Source organism: Mustela lutreola, chromosome 11 (assembly GCF_030435805.1).
Source record: "Mustela lutreola isolate mMusLut2 chromosome 11, mMusLut2.pri, whole genome shotgun sequence".
Classification (NCBI taxonomy): Eukaryota; Metazoa; Chordata; class Mammalia; order Carnivora; family Mustelidae; genus Mustela; species Mustela lutreola.
The window spans coordinates 23338845-23361145 of NC_081300.1; the positions used below are offsets into that span (position 1 = coordinate 23338845).

A 22301-nucleotide genomic window follows, 5' to 3' on the forward strand; every position below is an offset into this window, starting at 1 on the left:
TGTTTTATCACATGATTTTATGTCTCATACCTCAGGAGCTTTTCAAGAGCCATCTGTACCAAAATAGAGAGGTTACATTTATTTGAAAATCCTTGAAATCACTTTACTTACACAAAATTCCACATTTTTAAACCAAATGTTATAAATATGACCCTACATCAAATAAATTTGTAACTACCATCTGACACATAGTATATAATCAACACTCTAGTTCTTTATACATTCACTGTAAATTACACAATCCAGAGATTTCCAAGTCAAGATGGAAGAGTAGGTATGCACGAACAGCTTCTTTCTCTGCTAAGAGCACAAAGGATAGAAAAACTATTACAAGTATATATTCTTCAAGCCAATAGTAAAATTCACATGGAATTTTCACATGGAAAGAGCAGTCAATAGCCAAAAGAATCCTGAGAAAGGACAAAGTTGGAAAACTCACACTTCCCAATTTCTAAGCTTACCAACAAAGCTACAGTAGATCAGTACTGTCATAAGAAGATACACATACAGATAGATAGACAGACAGATATAGATATAAATATATATATATATGATCAATGAAACAGAATTGATAGCACAAGGTCATTCAAGGTCAACTGAATTTCAACAAAGGTGTCAAGATAACTCACAAGGGAAAGAATAGTTTTCAACAAATGGTTGTCAGAACAACTGGCTATTCTCATTCAAATGAATAAAGCTGGATCCCTTCCTTACATCGTACACACAAATTAACTCAAAATGGAGCACAGATCTAAATTAAAGAGCTAAAGCTATAAAATGCTTAGAAGAAAACATAAGAGTAAATCTTCATGACCTTAGATTAGGCAATGGTTTCTTAGAAAAGACACCAAAAGCAAAAGTGACCAAAAAATAGCTAAATTGGACTACACCAAAATTAAAAATTTTCATGCTGCAAACCATACCATCAAGAAAGTGAAATGAAAAAAAAAAAAAGAAAGTGAAATGAAGGATAAGCCAAAGAATGGCAGAAAATATGCACAAATCATGTATCTAATAAGGGACTAATATCCAAAATATATAAAGAACTCACACAACTCAATAATAAAATGACAACCCAATTTAAAAATGGGCAAAAGATCTGAACAGATATTTCTCCAGAAAAGATATACAAATGGTCAATAAACACATGAAAAGATGTTCAATATTATTAGCCATTAGGGCACATTAAAACCACAATGAGATGCTGCTTCACATCCACTAAGACAGCTAAAATAAAAAAGATAACAACAAGTGTTGATGAGAGTACAGAGAAACTGAAACTATCATATATACATTGCAGGTGGAAATGTAAGATGGCATATAGCCACTTGGGAAAACAGTCTAGCAGCCCATCAAAATGTTCAACACAGAATCAACCCTATGATCCAGCAAATCCACTCCTACATATATATCCAAGAAAAGGAAAACAAACATCTACCTAAAATCCTATATATGAATGTTCAGAGCAGCATTATTCGTAAGAGCCAAAAAGTGGAAATAATCCATGTGTCCACCTACTGATGATGGATAAACAAAATCTACAGTGGAGAGCAGGAACTAAAGATAGGAGGTACTTGGGGTACCAAGACCAAAAAATGATGTAGAGGTTAGTAATTCAACTTCTTATAGTAATCTGGAAAACGACAAGAACCAGGCTCTTTGAGGGCTACAACTGCGTACCTGCCCATGAATTAAGTGCTAGTAAAACACTTTGACAGCTAATTTGGAAAATGTACCTAAGAATAAAATTCTTGCCCATGGCAGAGCTAAGCATCAGAAACCTATGTAATAGGAATTAGGCCCTGTGTATACCTGGAGATTGGAACTCAATTTCCTCATGGGACAAAATTCCTCTACCTCCTAAATATAAGAACTGGTTCTGAGATGTGGATCTCAGGGTGCCAGACTAAGACAAAACTGCCCTATAGTGAGAAGCAATAACAGGGAGGAAAAAAATTAAAAATAAAATGAATTCTCTCAAGGCAAATTTGCCAACCAACATAAAATAGACTGCAAAGCGTACAAGGAAATCTAACACCACTTAAAAATAACAATAAAGCACAAATAACTAAAATTCCTTGTGGAAAAACTGGAAAATGCAAATGAAGATAATTCCACCTCCCAGAGACAATTCCTGGTAAGACATCATGTACATGATTCAAGACTTGCAGGTATATATATAAATGAATACAAATATCCTTGATATTATTTCTTTCATAAAAATAAAATCACATTCTATATATTAATAATCAACATTTCCACATCATAAATATCCTATCAATAAATGTATTTCAATATTTTATTGTTCTAGTCTATTCCACTGTTCTAACAGATCAACACTATAAAGATTCTCTATTGTCAAGACTTTCAACAGGGAATTACTGTTAATTTTGTTAAGTGTGATAAACAGCATTGTGATTATGTCTTTTAGAAATATTTACCAATTAGTCACTCACACGAGAATATTTTATGAATGAACTAATATAATATTTGGAATTGGCTTTAAATCACTGGAAGAAAAAGGTACAGTGGTAAACATAAAACAGACTGATACAATGCTGATGACTGCTGAAGCTGGATGGTGAGTACATGAGGGTTTGTTATTTTTTTTCATACTTGATATATTTCAAAGTTGTTTTAAAAAGAAGATCCCTATATTCTTTAACTGAATGGCAGTAACTAAAAATGAGAGTTTGTTGTTGTGAGGCCATCAAGTGACTATATTATTTGTACACTAAGTAATTTCCTGGGAATAAGTGATGAGTTGCAGTTAATTTCACTATTTTACAATGGCCAAAATGAAGATGCTTAGAATAACTGTAAAAAATCTGAAATTAAAAATACATTTAGGCTTTCTAAACCCAACTACCTTTCTTTCAAAAGCAGTGTATGTTATAAATTAAAATTGAAATGAGCTGAATGAATGATAAACACATGAGATTTAATATACAAAATGATAACAAATAAAACTCACTTAGTGTACAAAATAACATTTAAAAATTGGTATTGAAGAATTTTTCATTTCTCACGTTCTTACTTTGAAAAGTTATTAATTTTAGAATTCTCCTCCGTACAATCCTGAAGACTGGCTAAGATAAATTTCTAGAGTCTGATTTTTACCTATTATGTATCAAAGGAATACAAACTTGAAGATTTCACTCAAAATTTTCAAGAGCCTGTGTATTACTCTAAAACATTTAACAAATTTATTAATAAAACATTAGGGCATGAATACAACCATAAAACTAGATATAGCCAATCACGTCAATATATGCCCCAGGAAATGTGTTTTATACACAAACATAATTTCTGATTATTTAACACATTAAAAAGATATTTTTCTTCTCCTCCCACCTCCATCTCAATTTTTTAAACAACAAATAGAGCTTTCTAAGTCTAAAATGTTTGAGTAAAACTGCAACTAACCTTTATGTATGCACTTGGGTAGATCTTATGAACAGCATCTCCAGGTGCACGCCCAGCTTCTCTGTCTAAGTAGTAACTCTGCACAAAGACTGCATGGTCGCTAAGGCACCTGACCCAAACATCACCTTCACCTTTACATTCCAACTGCACACCTTTGCCTATGTGCAACCTTAGAAAGAAAAAGGAAATTACATTTTGTTTTGGAAGTATTTAAAGGTAAGTTTTAGTTCAGATTATACAGCATACCAAATATATTTTTTTAAATAAAAGATGTTATATAACACCATTACTGAAAGATACCCATTGTTAACATTTTTGTGTACTTCCTTTTTTAATATCTCACTCATAAAAAATAATGATGAACATATATATAATGCTTACTATGTACCAAATATTTAATATAAATTCTCACTTAACCTTCAAAATTTAGTAAGGTAAATACTATTATTCCCATTTTATAAATGATGAAACTAAGACATATAAAAGCTTATAGCTACACTGCCCAAATCAACAGCTACTAGCTACAAGTGCTCATTTAAATTACAGAATTCAGTTAATCACATGAGTCATATTTTAAGTGCTCAACAGCCATATTTTATGTGGGGAGTGGCTACTGCAGTGAACAGCACAGATATAAACTGTTTCCTTCATCACAGAAAATTCTATCAGACAGTACTGGCTTAGAGAGTAAGTAATTTGCCAAAGTCACATAGCTAGTGATAGAGCTATGATTATGTACTTAAGCACACACAAATGTCCTTAAAGATCTGAGATCTTATAATACTGAAAACTATGCATATTTTCCTGTAATATTTCATGTTAAGCCTTTACATTTGCTATATAAACTTTCAATTAACACTTTAATACATAAAAAAATGAAAGTTCATAAAAATTTACTTAACCATTTTCCTATTTTTATTTTTCCAACATTATAGATAATACTTGCAGAAACATGTCCTCATTTTACATTTCCTCTCAAAAGACTTATAGAAATAATATGATAAGAGAAAATAAACAAATTGGTTTCAAACTGGATACCAAAAGGTCTATTACTATTCAAAATATAAAAACACCACTAACTTAAAAGGCCATTTTAATCATATTTTAAATAACATCTGTAATTACAATGCAATGCTTATGAATTCTGAATTTTCAAGATGACTTTATCTACATTCAAAAATCTTATAAATGGGGCGCCTGGGTGGCTCAGTGGGTTAAGCCGCTGCCTTCGGCTCAGGTCATGATCTCAGAGTCCTGGGATCGAGTCCCACATCGGGCTCTCTGCTCAGCGGAGAGCCTGCTTCCCTCTCTCTCTGCCTGCCTCTCCATCTACTTGTGATTTCTCTCTGTCAAATAAATAAATAAAATCTTTAAAAAAAAAAAAAAAAAATCTTATAAATGTACACAGAAAAATGTAACTTTGAATAAATGACAAGGTACCATGTTCAAGTTTTAAAATAACTAACTAAACACTCAACAATACCTTGCTCTCTCAATGGCTTCTGTCCTGTGAACATTGGAGAGTTGACCCAAGCAAAAGCGATCTCCTCCAGAAGGGTCCACATATCCATCAACAGTAACAATAGGGCAGCTTGAAGGAACCTTAAATGTCTCTCCTACTTGAACATCCATTTCAAAGTAAGCGATGGAACACCAATACTCAGGAGCTACAAGAGGTAAACAGGAGAGAACACCTACCCATGTAAGATAGATATAAGGCATTCATGTTCATTCCCTAAGACAAAGCTTTTCCTAAAAGAAAGCATGAAGGAAGGGGAAAGGCACATGAAAAGCACCCAAAAGAATTTGATCAAAATGATAATCCATTAAAAAGTAGACACTTCCATGTCTTCCATTTTTCAGCTCAGTACCTGAGCATTCTTGAAACTCTAGTCATTTTTTAATGGTTCTTACCTCAAAGGACTCAGCCAACTAGGAACTTAAAGAACAGAAGTAATCAGATTCTAAAATATTTTATCACCATGTTTCATTTGACTGTACATGTTTTCTCTATATAGTCTGAACTTTTTTTTTATTTAAACACACTGACTCTAAGACATATTCCAGGTAAGTGTTTTTGAGCAACATCAATTGATGACATACTTTTATAGATCCCTAATTCAGAGAAAGGGCATAAGCAAGTCAACCATCCCAGACTAGAGTCAAGATTAATTACAATCCACTATACAGTTGCTGTGAGCAGGATTCTCAACTGTCTCTTGGGTGAAAGGTCATTTTTCCTATCTGTATTTTTAGTGAAGTCAATTCATGTTAACTACTACAATTTTAACTTTGCAGATGTATTTAGTGTATTCATTTGAACAACAATAAATGACAAATAACTTGGAATGACTGGACGGGGAAAGGCACTACTATCTGGTATGGTTTGCAAATAGAGTCAACCAAGTATTTCTAATTCTCATTTGAATACAAATATTATTACATAGAGATAACATACATGGAAATTATTTGGTTTTCCTTTTTTAACTAATTTAACAGATACACAGAAAGTACATAGGAATTATTCTAGGCACAACATACACAGCAGTAAATAAGACAGCTACTGTCCCTATTCTCATGGTGACACAAAGGCAGACAAATAAGGAAATAAATAAATAAGATGACTCCAATAATGATAAACACTGTGAAGAAAATAAAATGGAGTATGGGATAGAAATCCTTTAGACTAGATGGCAGAGGTACATCCTATCTGAAAAGGTGAAATTTGAAAGACCTTGTATTTATATAAAGACTGTGAACAGAACACTTCAAAAAGAAAATAAATGCAAAGGCCCTGGAGTAAAAATGAATTTGACATATTTAAGGGGAGAAAAGGCCAGTGCCACTTGTTAGAGAATAAAGTTTTCTGCTGACAAACCAATTACTTATCTGCATCTCAATGTGCCCTTTATGAACTTTGACTAAACTAGAATTTGCAGCAATAAAACTTTCAACAATCTGTAGATACTTAAAATGACAAGTAGATCTTTCAAACTTCTAAAATATCTTAAAATTAAGTATGACTGATACTTAAAATATATTTTAAAAATCCTGTAGGGGCGCCTGTGTGGCTCTGTCAGTTGAGCATCTGCCTTCAGCTCAGGTCATGATCCGAGGGTCCTGGAATCAAGTCCCATAGCAGGCTCCTTGCTCAGCAGGGACCTGCTTCTCTCTCTGCCTACCACTCCCCCTGTTTGTGTTCTCTCTATGACAGAAATAAATAAATAAGAACTTAAAAAAAAAAAAATCTTGTAAAATCTGGGGTGCCTACATGGTTCAGTCAGTTAAGTGTCTGACTCTCCAGTCATGACCTTAGGGTCCCGGCATGGAGTCCTGCCAAGTCCTTCTGGCTCCTTGCTCAGTAAGGAGTCTGTTGTGCCTCTCCTTCTGCCCCTCCTCCCACTTGTGTTCTCTCTCTGATAAATAAATAAAATCTTTTAAAAAAAATCTTGTAAAAGCTATGTATTTAATTGCTTTTCAAAATGTTGTCAAGTAAGAAAGGGTTTTCAATGAAGAATTAATAAAACCAACCACATGAAAATGGTGATTCAAAAACAGCAATTCAAATGTTCTGCTACAGAGATGAAATCAACTAATCACAAATACTTAACATTTATTTTAAATATGTTTGGTTATCATTAAAACATGAAAAAGTAGTGATATACTGAAGTCCCTTCTTATAAAAAAAACTAGCTCTGAAATTTTTATGAAGTTATTGTGAATTAAAGACATCCATTATGTTATGAACAAAAAGCTTCAGCAAACGTGACTGGCAGATATATTTATATTAGTTTAAGCCAAAACTAAAGAGATTATCTAAGACAAGATAACAATTACCCAATATTCTAGAAGCAAAAAACAGTAAGAGCATTTAAAGGGGTCTTTAGACAATCCAAACAGTAAATTCTGTTAAAAACAATGCCCTGAAGTCATGAATGTTCATAATGCTGGATAAAAAATAAGCTCCAAGGTACATGCATTTCCTAGTTCATACTGAAGAACATTATCCAGAAGTGAAGTGCCATGGTGAACAATCTTTTTCCATGAGAGTCTCGAGAGAAAAACAGAGTTATATTATCTCTGTTTAAATATGAAAAAATATACTTTAATCATCATGAATTATAACATCTGCAACTCCACTTAAACCTTTATTATTTTCCAGTCACCAAAGGGGTTTCTGTGTGCTTGCCTAAACAGTTACATAAAGTTGCATCTCTGAATGAGCTGACCTGTTAGTACTGAGATGAAGAGTTTTAAGAAACTTGAAGTTAACAGAAAGTGGCATCAGAATTGCACACCCTAGACCAGGGATGAAAAAACAACCATCTTTTAAGAGATTAAGCCCTAAAAAGGCAAGAGGAAGGGAGTTACTGTCTGAGAAGACAGAGAACTAGAAGTACTCTCTAAGTGGGTTCCAGAAAACTTGACAGTGCTGTGATACAATATACCATGTGAAAAACCTCTACTCCACTCTCAATTTGCTAAACAGTCAGGAAGAAACTTTTTTTTAAACAGGAGAAGGTAATAGGAAACACTCATTAAGACTTTCTAGATCTCTCTTTGTTCTTTTGCTCCAAGGACCAAATGCCATATTAAGTGACAAGCCTGCAGCTTCTCAAAACCAGTATTAATAGCAGGATGAAATTACTCAGTTCAGAGAGGGCTTTCTTAATGTCCGAAGTCATATGAAAGAGAATGGGACTGTTAATGTGCTTGCTGATATTTTTAGCTTCTTGTTGCTGAATTAGTGAAGTTGAGCTGGTCTCATGAAGCCTATGGACTGCTTGCTCATCACTGGCCAGAGAAAAGGTTTTTAAAAACCTGAGTTAACAACATGATTTTCTTTTTTTTTTTTTTTTGGCAATATAAGAACTTAGCTTAAAAATTTTTTCTAATGGGGAAATGTATTATAAACACAATTACACTGAAAAATACAGTCTCCAAGGCATTGTCTTCAATTTCTGAAATAAAATCATTCAAGAAGTTAAAAACTTGATTTACAGTACTCAAGAGATTCATTATGAATTATTTCTTTTATTATTTAGATCTGAGTAAGATACCCTATGAAAATCTTTTATCAACACGTCTCTTGAATAGTCGTAGAGAGTTCCTAAGTACTAGAATATAACCTGAATGTAGAAATCTGTGGATTTGAACTCATTCGTGAATTACCAAAACAACCTCAAAGACACTGAGGAAACTCTTCACTTTAATTTGTAATCAATATTTAATTCAATGAATACATCTCAGCTTTATGAAAAAGCAAAAACAGAGTTAGTTCATAAAAAGGAAATAAAATGATTAACTTTTTCCAAAAATTTTTTTCAACTTAGTTATCAAAATATAAATATCACCAAGTATATGGCCTAACTGAAATCCTTAACACCAAGGTAATGACCAATAATAATTATTTTCCTTTTTTACAATTTATATTACCTCATTTCTGAAATCATCTATGTAACTATCTTCAAAAATCATTTCTCAAAATAGATTCACTATATATTGATGGTATTTCAATATTTCAACTGTATGTAATATAGTTACATAGTATATGGTTATTTCCCATCTAAATGGTCTGTGGTAGACCATTTTAGCATTTCTTAATCAGACCTTAAGGGGCTGTATTAACCAGACACCTAAACAAGTATTAACTTTGTTTTCTATTCCTTTATGAAACAGGATTGCAGAGTTTTAAACTAACAATAATTTAATAGAATTAAAAATACTAGAGGGTTGCCTGGTTCAGTTGGTTTCGCTCAGGTCATAATCCCAGGGTCCTGGGATAGAGCCCCGCATGGGGTTCCCTGCTCAGCAGGGAGCCTGCTTCTCCCTCTCCCTCTGCTGCTCCCCCTGCTTGTGTTCTCTCACTTTCTCTGTCAAATAAATAAATAAAATCTTAAAAAAAAAAAAAAAAAGAATTAAAAGTACTAGATAGAAGGGGACCCAGGGATTAAGAAAGGCTTCCCAACAGTAGTATATGCCAGCTAGATCTTAAATAGTTTGCCACATGTAGGACTTCAGGAGTACATGGGTGGGCATCAAGATGGCCCTTAATGATTCTCATTTCCTGATATTCACATCTTTGTGCCATCCCCTGCCCACAAAATAAGATCTTACAGAAATTATGATGTGACTTTTGAGGCTAAGTCTTAAAAGACCCAAAGGCTCTGTCTTGCCTTCTCTTCATCACTGACTCTGGGGGAAGTTAGCTATCTTGAGTGAAGACACTCAAGAAGTTCTACAGAGAGGTCCACACAGAGAGAAATGGAGTTTCCTGCAGACAATAACACTGAATTACCAGCTATGTGAGTAAACCACCACAAAAGTGAATCCTCTAGTCCCAGAAAATCTATCAGGTGACAACAGCCCAAGCCGACATCTTGACTGCAACCTCATGCAACTCTAAGTCCAGAGCAAACCAACCAAGCCATTCCCAAATCCCTGACCCACAGGAACTAAGATAAGGGACTGTTATTACTGGTTTAATCAGCTAAGTTTGGGGAGTACTCTATTTCAGAACAAGTAACTAATATAGAGTGAAAGACCATCAGACAGATTTTTTTTGCATAGAGGAATGATAAAGCTGAGCAAGCTTGAGTAAGTGCTTCAGGATGACTAAAGCATAAAGAGACAAGGCTAGGAAAGCACACAGATACCAGGATCAGGATTATATATCAGAGACTGTAAGTATATATGCCCAGTTAAGGAATTTAGACCTTTTGGCCAAGCAATAAGTAGGGGAAATGATGCAAATTCTTTAGCAGAGAAGTAATTAGATTCAAATTTCAAAAGAAATACTGAGTAAGAATAGAGATTAAACTATGACTAGAAGCTCTCCCAATAAGGAGACCAGTTAAATATCCTCTTAACAGTACAAGAGAAGAAATGAAGAAAACAGTTGTGAGGTAAAACTCCTCTGGGACTTGAGTTCACAGGCAACTGAGTTCCAATCAGCTGATTGCACTAAAGATGTATGCACGGAGCTAATCCCTTCGCAAAACCACTCAGAGACGCTTCAGGATCATTCCCACCTTTAAGTCACTTCCTATTCTACTCACAGACAAAAGCTTTAATGCCAATGTGGGGTGTTCCAAATGTGTATCCTCATAACTAGTTAATGCTATTCCCTAACCACTAGGAGCTGTCAGATCTCAACATCAGTTCTACCATGAGAAGAATAAAAAAATCTATCAAGAAGCCAAAAGCAACTGCTGAATCCAAATTGAGTCCAAATAACCAGCTAAATGCCACCATTTCCAACCTCACCTCACCATCTCATTCAGGGCGGGTCTTTCTCCTGAGCTCTGGTTATCGTCCTCCTGCGCACCATGCTCCACTAATCTATATGGACACTGAGGCCCCCCAAAGTCCCAGGAACCAAGACACCCAATGATGCTGTCTTGAAGCCAGAAAAAATTCTTATTCTTATGACTCTAGATTTTCCCCTTACCACAATGTCTATTCACAACAAATTAAAATTTTGATACAACGACTTTATTTATATGATTTCAAAAACAAGTAAAACTAATCTACTAAACTAGACGGGTGATGCATTCACCACTTTCAAAGAGAAAAAAAAAATAGTATCCACAAAAAGCAGAATAGTGCTTATCTCTGGTAGGGAGCAGGAAAGTTTTTGACTGAAAATGGGATAGGAACTTTTCTAGGGGTGTGGCAAATTTTAATTCTCAATCTGGATGGTGGTTACCTAGGTGTTGGCTCAATGTTATTCATGAGACTATTCATAACAGTTGTTTTATATACTTTTCTGTATATGGTATTTCTCAGTAAAAATGTTTATAAAAAGGCAAGGCTCCTTAATCGCCCAAAATGTTTAAAGTTACAATAAATATGCAAATAACATGAAGAAAATCTACTAAAGAGAATTAACTACTAATCATGTATGGTAAAAGTATTTCTGCCCCACCCATAGCATTTTTCTTCTAATCAAAACAAATTATTATTTGCCTCCTAAATCAACAAAAAGTATACCAAACTATCACACCTATACTGGTGAGCATGGTAAAACTGGTTCTCACATTCTGATACGGTCGCTGTAAAGTAATTTAGCCTTTTGATTCAGAAACTCTTTAAATCTCTTAAACTGAAATATGAGAAGAGTCACAAGCTTGAAAATCTTACCCTCAATGGTTTGGGGTTTTTCTAACATCTGGAAGAAAAATTAGAACATAAAAAAAAACAAACAGAACACTGTTTAAGAAAATTATGTAGACCTATTTGAAGAACTGTAAGTTATCCTTTAAATTGATCATTATGCCTACTGGAGCTATGCTTTTAAAAATTTTTATTAGAAATACACGTTCATATATTTATACACAAAACAATTTTATAGGATTTCCTTCAAAATAATAGGTGAGGGTATGAATGAAACATAGCTGATAACAGCTGAAACTGAGGAATGAGTATATTAGGGGGAGGGGGCATCTGATATTTGATGTATGTTTGAAATTCTCCAAAATAAAACCAATTATTTTTAATTAGGGGGGAAAATTAAGTGATGAGTGGAAATTACATATTTCCAACTTTTTAAGCTAAGGGAAAAATGTATGAAAGGATAGAGGAAAACAAATCAAAATCCTGTATGTATGCTAAGAAGCCCCCAGTATTTTATTTAAGTTTTCTGTTATACTTCTATAGTTTAAAAAGATATATTCAAACTCTGAACTGAGGAAATCAATTTAGTTATTTACTCTTTTGAAGATTATTTAATCAAAAAGTTTCTAAAAACTCCAATTAACCAAAAATTCCTGAATCTATCTTCTGAAACAGACACAGTGAATTATTTTTATTTTCAGCATCTACTTCAGATTCTTCCCTGGCTTTTTAAGCTACAGTTTTACAGCTGTTCTATTTTGAAACCTAGTTTTCTTCTGCTGCATATTTATGTATTCAATGCTAAAACCAGCATTTTGTTACTTCATATTTTAGCTGAAAAAAAAAAAAAAAACAGTTCTTGTCTTTTCTTTCAGACAGTTAAAAAGAATCAAATATGGACACCCTATGTGTGACTATATCAGCTACTCATGAACTGCTGATTAGTTAATGTGATATAAGGAGTATTATACTTATCTAAAAAGTTAGATTACTCTGTAATTATACTAAAACATGTGTATGTTTGTGTGTGTGTGTGTGTTTTAATTACTATAAAGAAAATCTAAATATAGGGAATCAATGTTGAAATGCACTTACCAGGATGATTGGAAATGGGAGGCTGGAATGCAAGCTCATTGTGAACTGGCCCTAAAGAAAAGACAAAAATCCCATTTTTATTTATTAAAAGTTTTCCAATGCTAAAACTTTTAATAAACCTTGCTTAAATATAACTACTGTACCTCAGGAGTTGTTTAAATCAAGCTTATGCAATATCTAAAAATTTAAAAGCTTTGTTTAGATTACTTTATAATAAGCAAATACTCGAGTTACTTTTGTGGATAGTTAAGAGCTAACACTTTAATGCTATGTGCCAAGTGCTATTAGCAATTTACAATAATTGTACATGGGAAACTTAATGTAAATTATAAATGAATTATTCATGTAATATGATAGACTATAATTTAAAACGTAATATATAATAATAATTCAAATTGTAGGTCCATTCTGAAAACAAGTGTTTAAGGTTTATTAAATTAAGGATATTTGCATAATGGAACAGTAGCTAAGATATTTAAGAGATCATTAAGTGTTAAAACATCCTGCTAAACACTTCACAAGTATTACATTTACTTCTTACAACATTCCTTGAGATGGATACTGTTGTTACCCTTAAGGCTTAGTTAGTGAGGATTATATAACCTGCCAATGGTCACACAGTCAGTTAAGGGGTCCAAGCTCAGCACCTTAACCACTATGCTGAGCCAGGCAGCCATAAAAAAGTATACTAAGATGGAAAAACAGTAACATAATTGAAAATAAGAAGGATACAACAATATATACACAGTATGATATTTTCCCTCCCAAGTGTATAGAGACCCATTTATATGACTGGAAGAAAAAATACGACAAAATTTTAGAAGTAGGTATCTCTAGATAGGAGCACTCTGGGTAATTTTTATTTTCTTATTTATACTTTTCTGTAACTTCAAGTTTTCTTTGGTAATATTACTCTTATAACGGAGGAAAAGGAATTTAATACATAAGAAAAATGTATGCTCTTGACTTCACTAAGCCAGATGAACAATGTTCCTCTTCTGCCTGAAACTACAAGCTATGATTATCAGTAGAGTCTCCTTCCCAAACAAGACTGCACAGAGTAATAACAGATTCAACATCTAAGTGTCTACAGTATGCTGAATAGTATGATGATGAGTACCTTGAGATCTTGACACTCAAGGAGTTTCAATCCACTTAGGGTGGATATACAGGTATACATGAGATCTAAGAACATATAAAAAGCAAACAAACAAATGAATGGAAATCAATGTGGTGTTAATGAAACATCAGCAACAGAGAAATAAATGTATTTAGTAAACATCACTCCTCTAAAACAAAGGTATGATAACAAAACTATAAAAAGTAAACACTGTTTACTGAAAAAGCAGTAGTCATTTAATGAAACTAAATTGTAAGATGAATAAAAGATGCAAAACCATTAAAAAAAAAAAAAAAATAGAAAGGAAACCAATTCTCAAAAAAGAAAAGGCCCTTACAACAAAAACGAGAGCTTACAGTAATGTCCGGGATGGGGCGGCATAGGCGGGTGGTGCTGAAGATGGCCGTTTTGGTGGTGAGGCAAATTAGGTGTGTATGGTGCGCTCCTACTTCCAGTCCAGGTGGTAGTGCTGTCTAAAAATTAAGGCCCACATGGATTAATTTGCTTTTAGAAAGTCTGCCTATTTTTTCTCAACTACTTAAAAGATTTTAAAAAGCATGTACATACTATGATGGTAAGTAGCTGGCTGACCAGTAAATCCATTCTGCTGCTGTCCTGGCTGAGGCCCTGAAGCTATCTGCAACAATCCTTCACTATGGCTGCCCGCCAGTATACTGGCAGGCTGACCTAGAGGAACAAGAAGACATTAATACGGTACATTGATCGATGCAATCCTATGTTTTTATACAGTAAATGAAGGACAAATTATATCTGAGAATCACAACTATAAAGATGGGCAAAAAACGGAACTCGTCCATGGTCTATCAAATAACAAACCCTAAAGTTATCTATGAAGGCAAACCTTAACTTGAAAATGTCCAAAACTGTTCTACCTTAAGTAATATCTAGCTAATTTCAGAGGATTTTTCCTTTATAAATATTTTTCAAATGCCAGCAAAATCCCACTATATGTCTAGCCTATCATAATAACTTCAGAAGTACATCAGCTCATCCCTGGCCATGCCATGTAGCTCTGGACCTTTCTGATTAGGACTCCGAAAGTCCAAACTCAAGAAAGTTTGTTGAAAACTGGAAATTCATTATTATCAGCACTGGTACTGGTAATGGCAAAATGCAGAGTTTGATAAAAGAAAAGCAGGGCAGGCAAATATTTTAAATGGAATGTGATGGGTAAGGTGAAGTTTAGAAAAGGTCAAGCTCCACTGTTCAATCAACAGAGCACTGCTAGTAAAAAAAAGAAAAAAGAAAAGAAAAACAAAAACAAAAAAACAAAAACCACAATAACAAACTATAAGTCTACTTTGAAATTTTTTCATGTACTTTAAAAAATCAAAAATCACCTCCTTCCAAGAACACTATCATCTTCCTGGATTGACAGGAAATTAGCTACCTATTCTATACGTAATATACCAAGAGGAGCAAGATTTGTCTGGTTTCTGTTCTATTCAAAACCATTCTACGGTATTGCTTACTGACCTACTATTTTTTTTAAGATTTTATTTTTTATTTTTTAAAGTAATTTCTGCCCCCAAAGTGAGGCTCAAACCCACCACCCTGAGATGAATGAAGAGTTCCATGCTCCACCGACCAAACCAGCCAGGTATACCCAACAACCTACATTTTTAAGGCTTGCTTTTTTTTTTTTCTTTTTTAGTGGAAAAAGTTTGATTTCTTAAAGCAAGCATTAATTAAGTCAATTGTTTATTGCATTTGGAAAGCACTGAAATTTCATAATTGTTATCTATCACTGGAATCACTTTCTCATCCAAATGGGAATATAGATAGAAGAAAGGAAATGACACCATTACTCAAAGTACCAAGGAAAAGGAACACTTTTCTCCTCTCTGCAAATCACATTTCCTTATGGTGAGGATTATAAAATTAAAAGTTAAAGAGATTACTGCAATAATCCCCAAATTATTTACTTTTAAAGATGTTTTTAGGAACCCCCTCCCTACACATCCACCCAATTTTTTCCAAGTTATCTTTAAATGTGAATTACATTTACTCTTGCTTTTAACAACTATGCACGCCAGAGACTCTTAGCTAACTTACAAAAAGTGTCACTATGCAGGTGAAATGAGATTATTTTAATTTACAGATATTTAGAAAGAAAACCTGAAAATATTCAAGTGCCAAATGAACACAGACTATAGCCCACTGTGGCTATCTCTACTGAATATTTCCATTACACAATTCCAAGTATATAAGATGAAATTAAATAGTAGAACTAAATTATACTAGCTCATTTGAAATAGTCTTCCAATTCCTGTTTTAGTCCAGTTTTTTTCCTTTTAATTCTATCAATACACGTTTTGAGATCTAGAAGAACATTTTGTGACAGATTCTAAAAATAATCATCTATTCAATTAGAAAAATATATCCAAAAAATAACCAAGAAAAATCATCAGAATTTCACAAATACCACTTTTTCTAGTATTTAATAGGACCTGACTCCAGGGTATAGAACAATTAAAACCATTTTAGCAAGCATCAAAAAAGGCATGCAAATTCAATCTCCAGATAATCTCAACAGAAGTAAGTAAGTGGCTGCACTCTCACTAATCCATGCTTGGGTGGCTAGAATGTGTTTGCTTTCTCTTACTCTCCATCGCTGACTGCTCTGTCAACTATACTTCCAAATTGGTTAGATAAGAGAAGCGCTAAGTAGTTAAGAGGGTCCAGGTTCTAAAGTAGGTGCTTAACCTCTAAACTCCACTTAGAATATGTTGTCTATGGTGAGACTGTCATCTTACAAAGCAAATCCAAAATATATTGCTTTGAAGAGGTAAAATGAATTAGAGGGGGGATATTTGGTACACCATACTTATAAACTTAATTAGAGAAATCAGTCCTCTATTTATTCCAAAGATCAAATTTCTATTTTGAATCTGATCAGATATTAAAGTAAATAGAATACTGCTCCCTTTGGTAGCTGCTAATAAAGTACTAGTCCAGATCTAGCAACAATCCACTGCTGATGTGGGCTTAGATACAATCTCCTTAGTAACCAGGTACAAATAACACCATATATAGGCCAAGACCCTGCTCTGTAATTAGTTTAAAAAAAAAAAAAAAAAAAAAAAAAAAAACCTCCATTGCCAAAGAGCAAACTGTGCAAACTTCGGTACTGTGAAAATTATAGCAATATTAATAGAACGGAGTCATTATTGCGTGATCGGGCCCCAAGAAAAGATAAACCTAATAGCCCTCTGCCTCTACAATGTGGCAAAGACAATGGCATCTCTGTCATGGGAAGAATCTTTTTGAAAAAGATTTCTTGGTTAAAAATAATAATACATAGATACCTAGAATTTAGCTTTATTTCAAAACAGACTAAAATACTTAATGTCTATCTTGAAGGATATATATATTATATATTATACATACATATTATAATATACATATTATTGTATATAATATATATATTACAAACATGATCAAGATCCCTTTTTCTAAGTTTGTACAAAGGAAAACTGAAAATGACTATTACAAAGTAATATTCTGCCAGATACAGCACAACAGAAACCCGGATTAAAGCAAAGTGTACAGTTCAATTGACAGAGATTATTTTTATAACATCTTGGTCCAAAACTACTTGTTAACTACTTAAATGCTTCTCTAAAATACATCTGAAAGTGCAAGACAATTCTTACTTCTGCATGTAATAGTAGAGAAATTACAAATTAGACCACTAACTTAAATCAGTATTATAATCAAAGTCATTACTTATATTCCAAGTGACTGTACATCAACATAAAAAAATTTAAGTAAATTATAAATACCATTTTTTCCAGGACCAACTGAAAAACCAATTTAATACTTTTTCCCTATAAAAGATACCACAGTGCTTTTAATTTTTACTTACTTGGAGTTTTCCTCCAAGTAGATATAATGATGACATACAAATATTAAATAGGGTAAGATCAACTTGTGGACTACATTTGATTCTACTACTCACTTGTGGAAGCCACAGGAATGTTGGGAAAGTTGGTGGTGCTGGTAGCATTAGACTCAGATGGAGCTAACAGAGCTGGGGTGCTGTACGTCTCCGTTGAGGCACGATTACTTGGTGGATGCTGGATGGTTTGAATTGAATGCCCTTCAGTTGATAATGATGGCTGTCCCTCAAAGTCATGAACATATTCGTCCTTCACCAACATACTTGGTGGAGCTATATAAAAAATTAAACACATTTTAAAACCTTATAAGCTTCAGTTACCAGAAAAAAAAAAATCTTGTAATATGACAACACCTAAAATCAACATAAATAACTCTAACTCAAATTTCTTTCATATTTGAAAAGAATACTTTATATGCAAAAATATTTATTTAGAAGTAGGTATCTCAGATATATTCTATCAATCAACCTTGACTGACCCCCTGAAATTTGAAACTTTAGACTATAGACTATATTTCAACAACTTCCAGCAATGGTTCTCAAAAGGTATTCCTTAGTTTCTGGAATAACCTAGAAGTAATAACCATCTTAAATACATGAGTTAGGTGAAAAGTAAACAGCTGGGGAAAATGTTTACCCGCGAGAAGACAAAACTGAGATCAGGTACTTGGCTATATCTTTTTGCTAATTTCACAGTGTAGAAATATGAATGGGATCTGATAGCTATCCAGTTCCAGGATTTAGACGTACTGTTAAGCGACATGCTTTGAAAGTGAAAAGTACTGAATGTCCCCTATAGGGTTAGAACCAGAAAGAAAAATTCTAAATGGTAAGTCAAACTGAAATTTCCTTCTGAAAACCCAAATCAAATAATGATCTTTGACAAATACATGTTGTGAAAAAGTTCAATCAAAATCTTTCACCTATGTGGTTATACCTTAATAAGCAAACCTAAACTCTGATAAAACATAACACTTTTCCTTTAATAAACCAGGGAATGGTTGCCTTTGTTTTAAGAAAGAAAAGAAAACAAACTGCGTTGATGTCAACTATTCTCTGCCCAGAACCTCCCTATTTGCTTTAGGCTATTGCTTTGGGGTATGCTTTTTATCTTTAGCAAACAACTCTTCATTGCTTCTAAACTGACTCTCCCAGAATTTTATAAACCACTGAATTCCAATACTACATTCTCTTCTTATAACAGTCAATAAATAGTCCACAGTAAGACATTCTCTTTTCTATTAAGAATCAACATATGGGGCGCCTGGGTGGCTCAGTGGGTTAAAGCCTCTGCCTTCGGCTCAGGTCATGATCCCAGAGTCCTGGGATCGAGCCCTGCATTAGGCTGTCCACTTCGCAGAGAGCCTGCTTCCTCCTCTCTCTCTCTCTGCCTGCCTCTCTGCCTACTTGTGATGTCTGTCTGTCAAATAAATAAATAAAATCTTTAAAAAAAAAAAAAGAATCAACATATGGAGCCCTATGTCTTTCCCTATGTCAATTTTTGAAAAAACTGATTACACATAAATACCAATTTGTTACATGGCCCCCTTTTTTAAAAGTAGGCGCCATGCCCAACGTGGGGCTTGAACTTGCAACCCTGAGATTAAAAGTCACATGATCTACCGACTAAGCCAACCAAGTGCCCAACATGGCCTTTTTTTTTTTTTTTTTTTTTTTTTTTTTAATGAGACTATTTCAAAGCACTAAGAATAACCCACTCTTCAAATTTCTATGTACAATCTCTTAGGGGCTTCTTCATACATCAAAAGTCATGAAGGGGCACCTGGATGGTACAGTTGGTTGAGCGTCCGACTCTTGGTTTCAGCTCAGGTTGAGATCTTAGGGTTGTGAGATAAGAACCCTGTGTGCAGCTCCACATTCAACACGGAATCTGCTTAAGATTCTCTCTCCTCCCCATCCTCCACCCACGCATGCATGCACATGCACTCTCTCTCCCTCAAATAAATAAATTTTTAAAAAAAGTCATGAAGATTTTGCAAAAAGTTTTTCTTTAAAAAATCCTAGGGAAACAAAAAGATAACTAAAAGGATGCTTAACATATCACAATACATCAGTAAGAAAATTGGACCCAAACACTTATCACTAATCTTAGCCAAATTATAAAAATAAAAGAAAAAATTGTTTGGGACACAAAGTGGATATTACTGTATTTATCCAATCTTTTTTTTTTTTTTTTAAATTACACTCGTCAACAAAGTTCTATAATTTTCTTCATATAGATCCTGATATCCCTATGTAATTCCTGGACATTTTAGGGTTTTTTGTTATTACAAAGATCTTTTTACCAAGATATTGGTATTGCTAGTACATAAGGAGAAAGCTATTGATAAGAGGAAATAGTGGGTCAACTTGATACTCATCACTTTTGCTTTTCAGGTGACTCTTCTCAGCTTAATGTGCAATCGTAATGACTAAATTCTACTTTTAAAGAGCTATGCCTCATAATATTTTCTTGCCTAATATATTGACTAAACCTTCCCCAAAGGTAAGTGTGAGACTTCTACCTGACTATAAGTCTCGTCAGTCAAATAACTTAAAACATGTCCCTTAGGTAAAACTGTAGGATCAAGGATAGATGTCTGCAGTATACTTTTGCCAAGGGAAAAAAAGTAGGTTACAAAACACTATTGTACACTATGATCACATGCATGTTTAAAAAAAAAATCACAAACTCTAATTAAAAAAGCAAGGTCCAGAACAAGGGCACAATATGCTTTTTATGTAAGAAAGGAGGGAAATAACACATGTATTTTTGCATAAAGAAACCCTGGAAGGAAACACCAGAAACTAATAAAAGTGATTACCTGAGGTAGGGGGGAATGGGGGCAGGGGTGGGAGCACTTCTTTTCACTGTATACCTTTTTATAGTATTTTGATTTATGGACCATGTATTGCCTATTCAAAAAAATAAAATTAAAAAACATATAGTATATATTTTTTAAGTCCAGAATAACAGATACCCAACTATTAAGTATTTTTCTTTATGGACTAGCATTCAACAAATTCATTCACTGAATAAATATTTATTGAGCACCTATGTTCCAGGTACTGTTCTAGCACCCGGAATACATTAATTAGCAAAAGAAAAATCTCTGCCTTCATGGAACTTAGACTTTTCTACAATATTTTTCTATTGTTTAAATATCAAATATTGAGCACATATTAATCCAGCTCCTCCTAGCTGTCTATCTTGATCTTCATCCAAACAAGTGTGTAAAATTCCACCTTTCATGTGGGGGTATAATGAGAATGATGAAATATACTTCTAACTCATACAGCTCAGTATGAGACACAAAGTGTATACTTAGCAAGTGTTAGCTGTTATGCTTTAACCATACTTTTAGAGCAATCATACATGTAATTGTAAAATGTTCTATGAAGGGTAAAGGAATGTATCCGGGACACAAAAGCTGAAGCCACTGGACCCACCCTAAGTCAGTGCTCTTCATCACCACCAGCAGACAGAGCACTGCACTATCTGATGCTACCACTGCTGTCTTATTTACTATCTTTCCTCCACTAAACTATGAGCTACCTTGAGTGGAGAAAACACATCTTACTTTTACCCTATTGTCCCGCACACTACCAAGCAATATATGCTCATTAAATATTTCTTAAAATGAATATGCAGACTGATGGGGTCATGGAAAGTTTCACAAAAGATATGTGATAGGCTGGAAATGATTACCATAAGATTCCAACTCAAAAGTGAAGGAGTTATCCCATTTTCTTAACTTTTTTTTTTTTTTTTTAACCTGGCTTTGTATTATTTCTCTGTCCAAATCTAGAAGGGGCTGTGAAAAACACCTATTGTTTTCTGAAGAAATAAGCCACTGAAGCTGGTCTTTTAAAAAACCACCACTAGGGGGATCTGCAAGGCTAAAGCAACCTTAGAGTCAATAAAAAGAGCCTATCAAGATCCAACCAAAGACACCTACTCATAACAGCAGCATGTTAGGATGGGGGGGGGGGGTGTAATGAGTCTTCAAAATTGGCTCCTCACAACCACTCCCACTAAGGAGATTCTGATACAGATATCACTACCAGCCCCCAATCCTTACTTCCTACTGAGGAATAATTTTCCAAAATCATGGATGGAGAATTGTGAAGATCTAAAAGGTATTTACTTTCAAAGAAAATAAATGACATAATATCAATATCTGTGTAGCAAAGAGGCAGGAATTTAACCAATCTTAGAGCTACCCTTCCCAGACTACTACCACATTACCAACCCACTATTCTCAGAAATCTAACCCTTAGCAAGTACCAAAAGACATTATAGTCTTTCTCTTATACAGTGACATGGAAGAAAAGTGGACAATAAAAACAAGTAGATTTTCATGCTCTTCCTAAATTTTGTTTAAGGCCAGATGGTATTTCTGACTCACCTCTAAGATTCTGCAACAAGAAGTGCCAACATACTAATTTCCCTCCAGAACAAGTGCACACCTTTCTAAGGTAATGGTGGTTCTTTATCAGAGTTGTTCTGCAAATTAATTACTTCTTATAAACCTTTTAGTTCATTAACATGTTCTAAGTAACAAAACTGAAGTTTTAAGAGATCTCTGTTCTCAAATATTACACTAAAAAACAAACCCCCCC

General features: G+C 33.9%; 1 protein-coding gene across 3 annotated transcripts in view; it reads right to left on the reverse strand.

Annotated features, from left to right (window-relative positions):
• SMAD4 (SMAD family member 4) overlaps positions 1-22301 on the reverse strand; it is a 56973-nt gene that overhangs the window by 14389 nt on the left and 20283 nt on the right. For 2 of the 3 annotated variants that reach the window (XR_009345764.1, XM_059138848.1), the window contains exons 5-10: positions 17739-17951; positions 14324-14443; positions 14113-14229; positions 12637-12687; positions 4910-5093; positions 3427-3595 (exon numbers count right to left, since the gene is read on the reverse strand). Coding sequence is in view for 2 of the 3 variants with exons in the window: in XM_059138848.1 (XP_058994831.1) it covers positions 3427-3595; positions 4910-5093; positions 12637-12687; positions 14113-14229; positions 14324-14443; positions 17739-17951 (854 nt within the window). In the remaining variant the exon portion in view is untranslated. The remainder of the gene's footprint in view (positions 1-3426; positions 3596-4909; positions 5094-12636; positions 12688-14112; positions 14230-14323; positions 14444-17738; positions 17952-22301) is intronic. The other variant, XM_059138849.1, reaches the window with a different exon arrangement.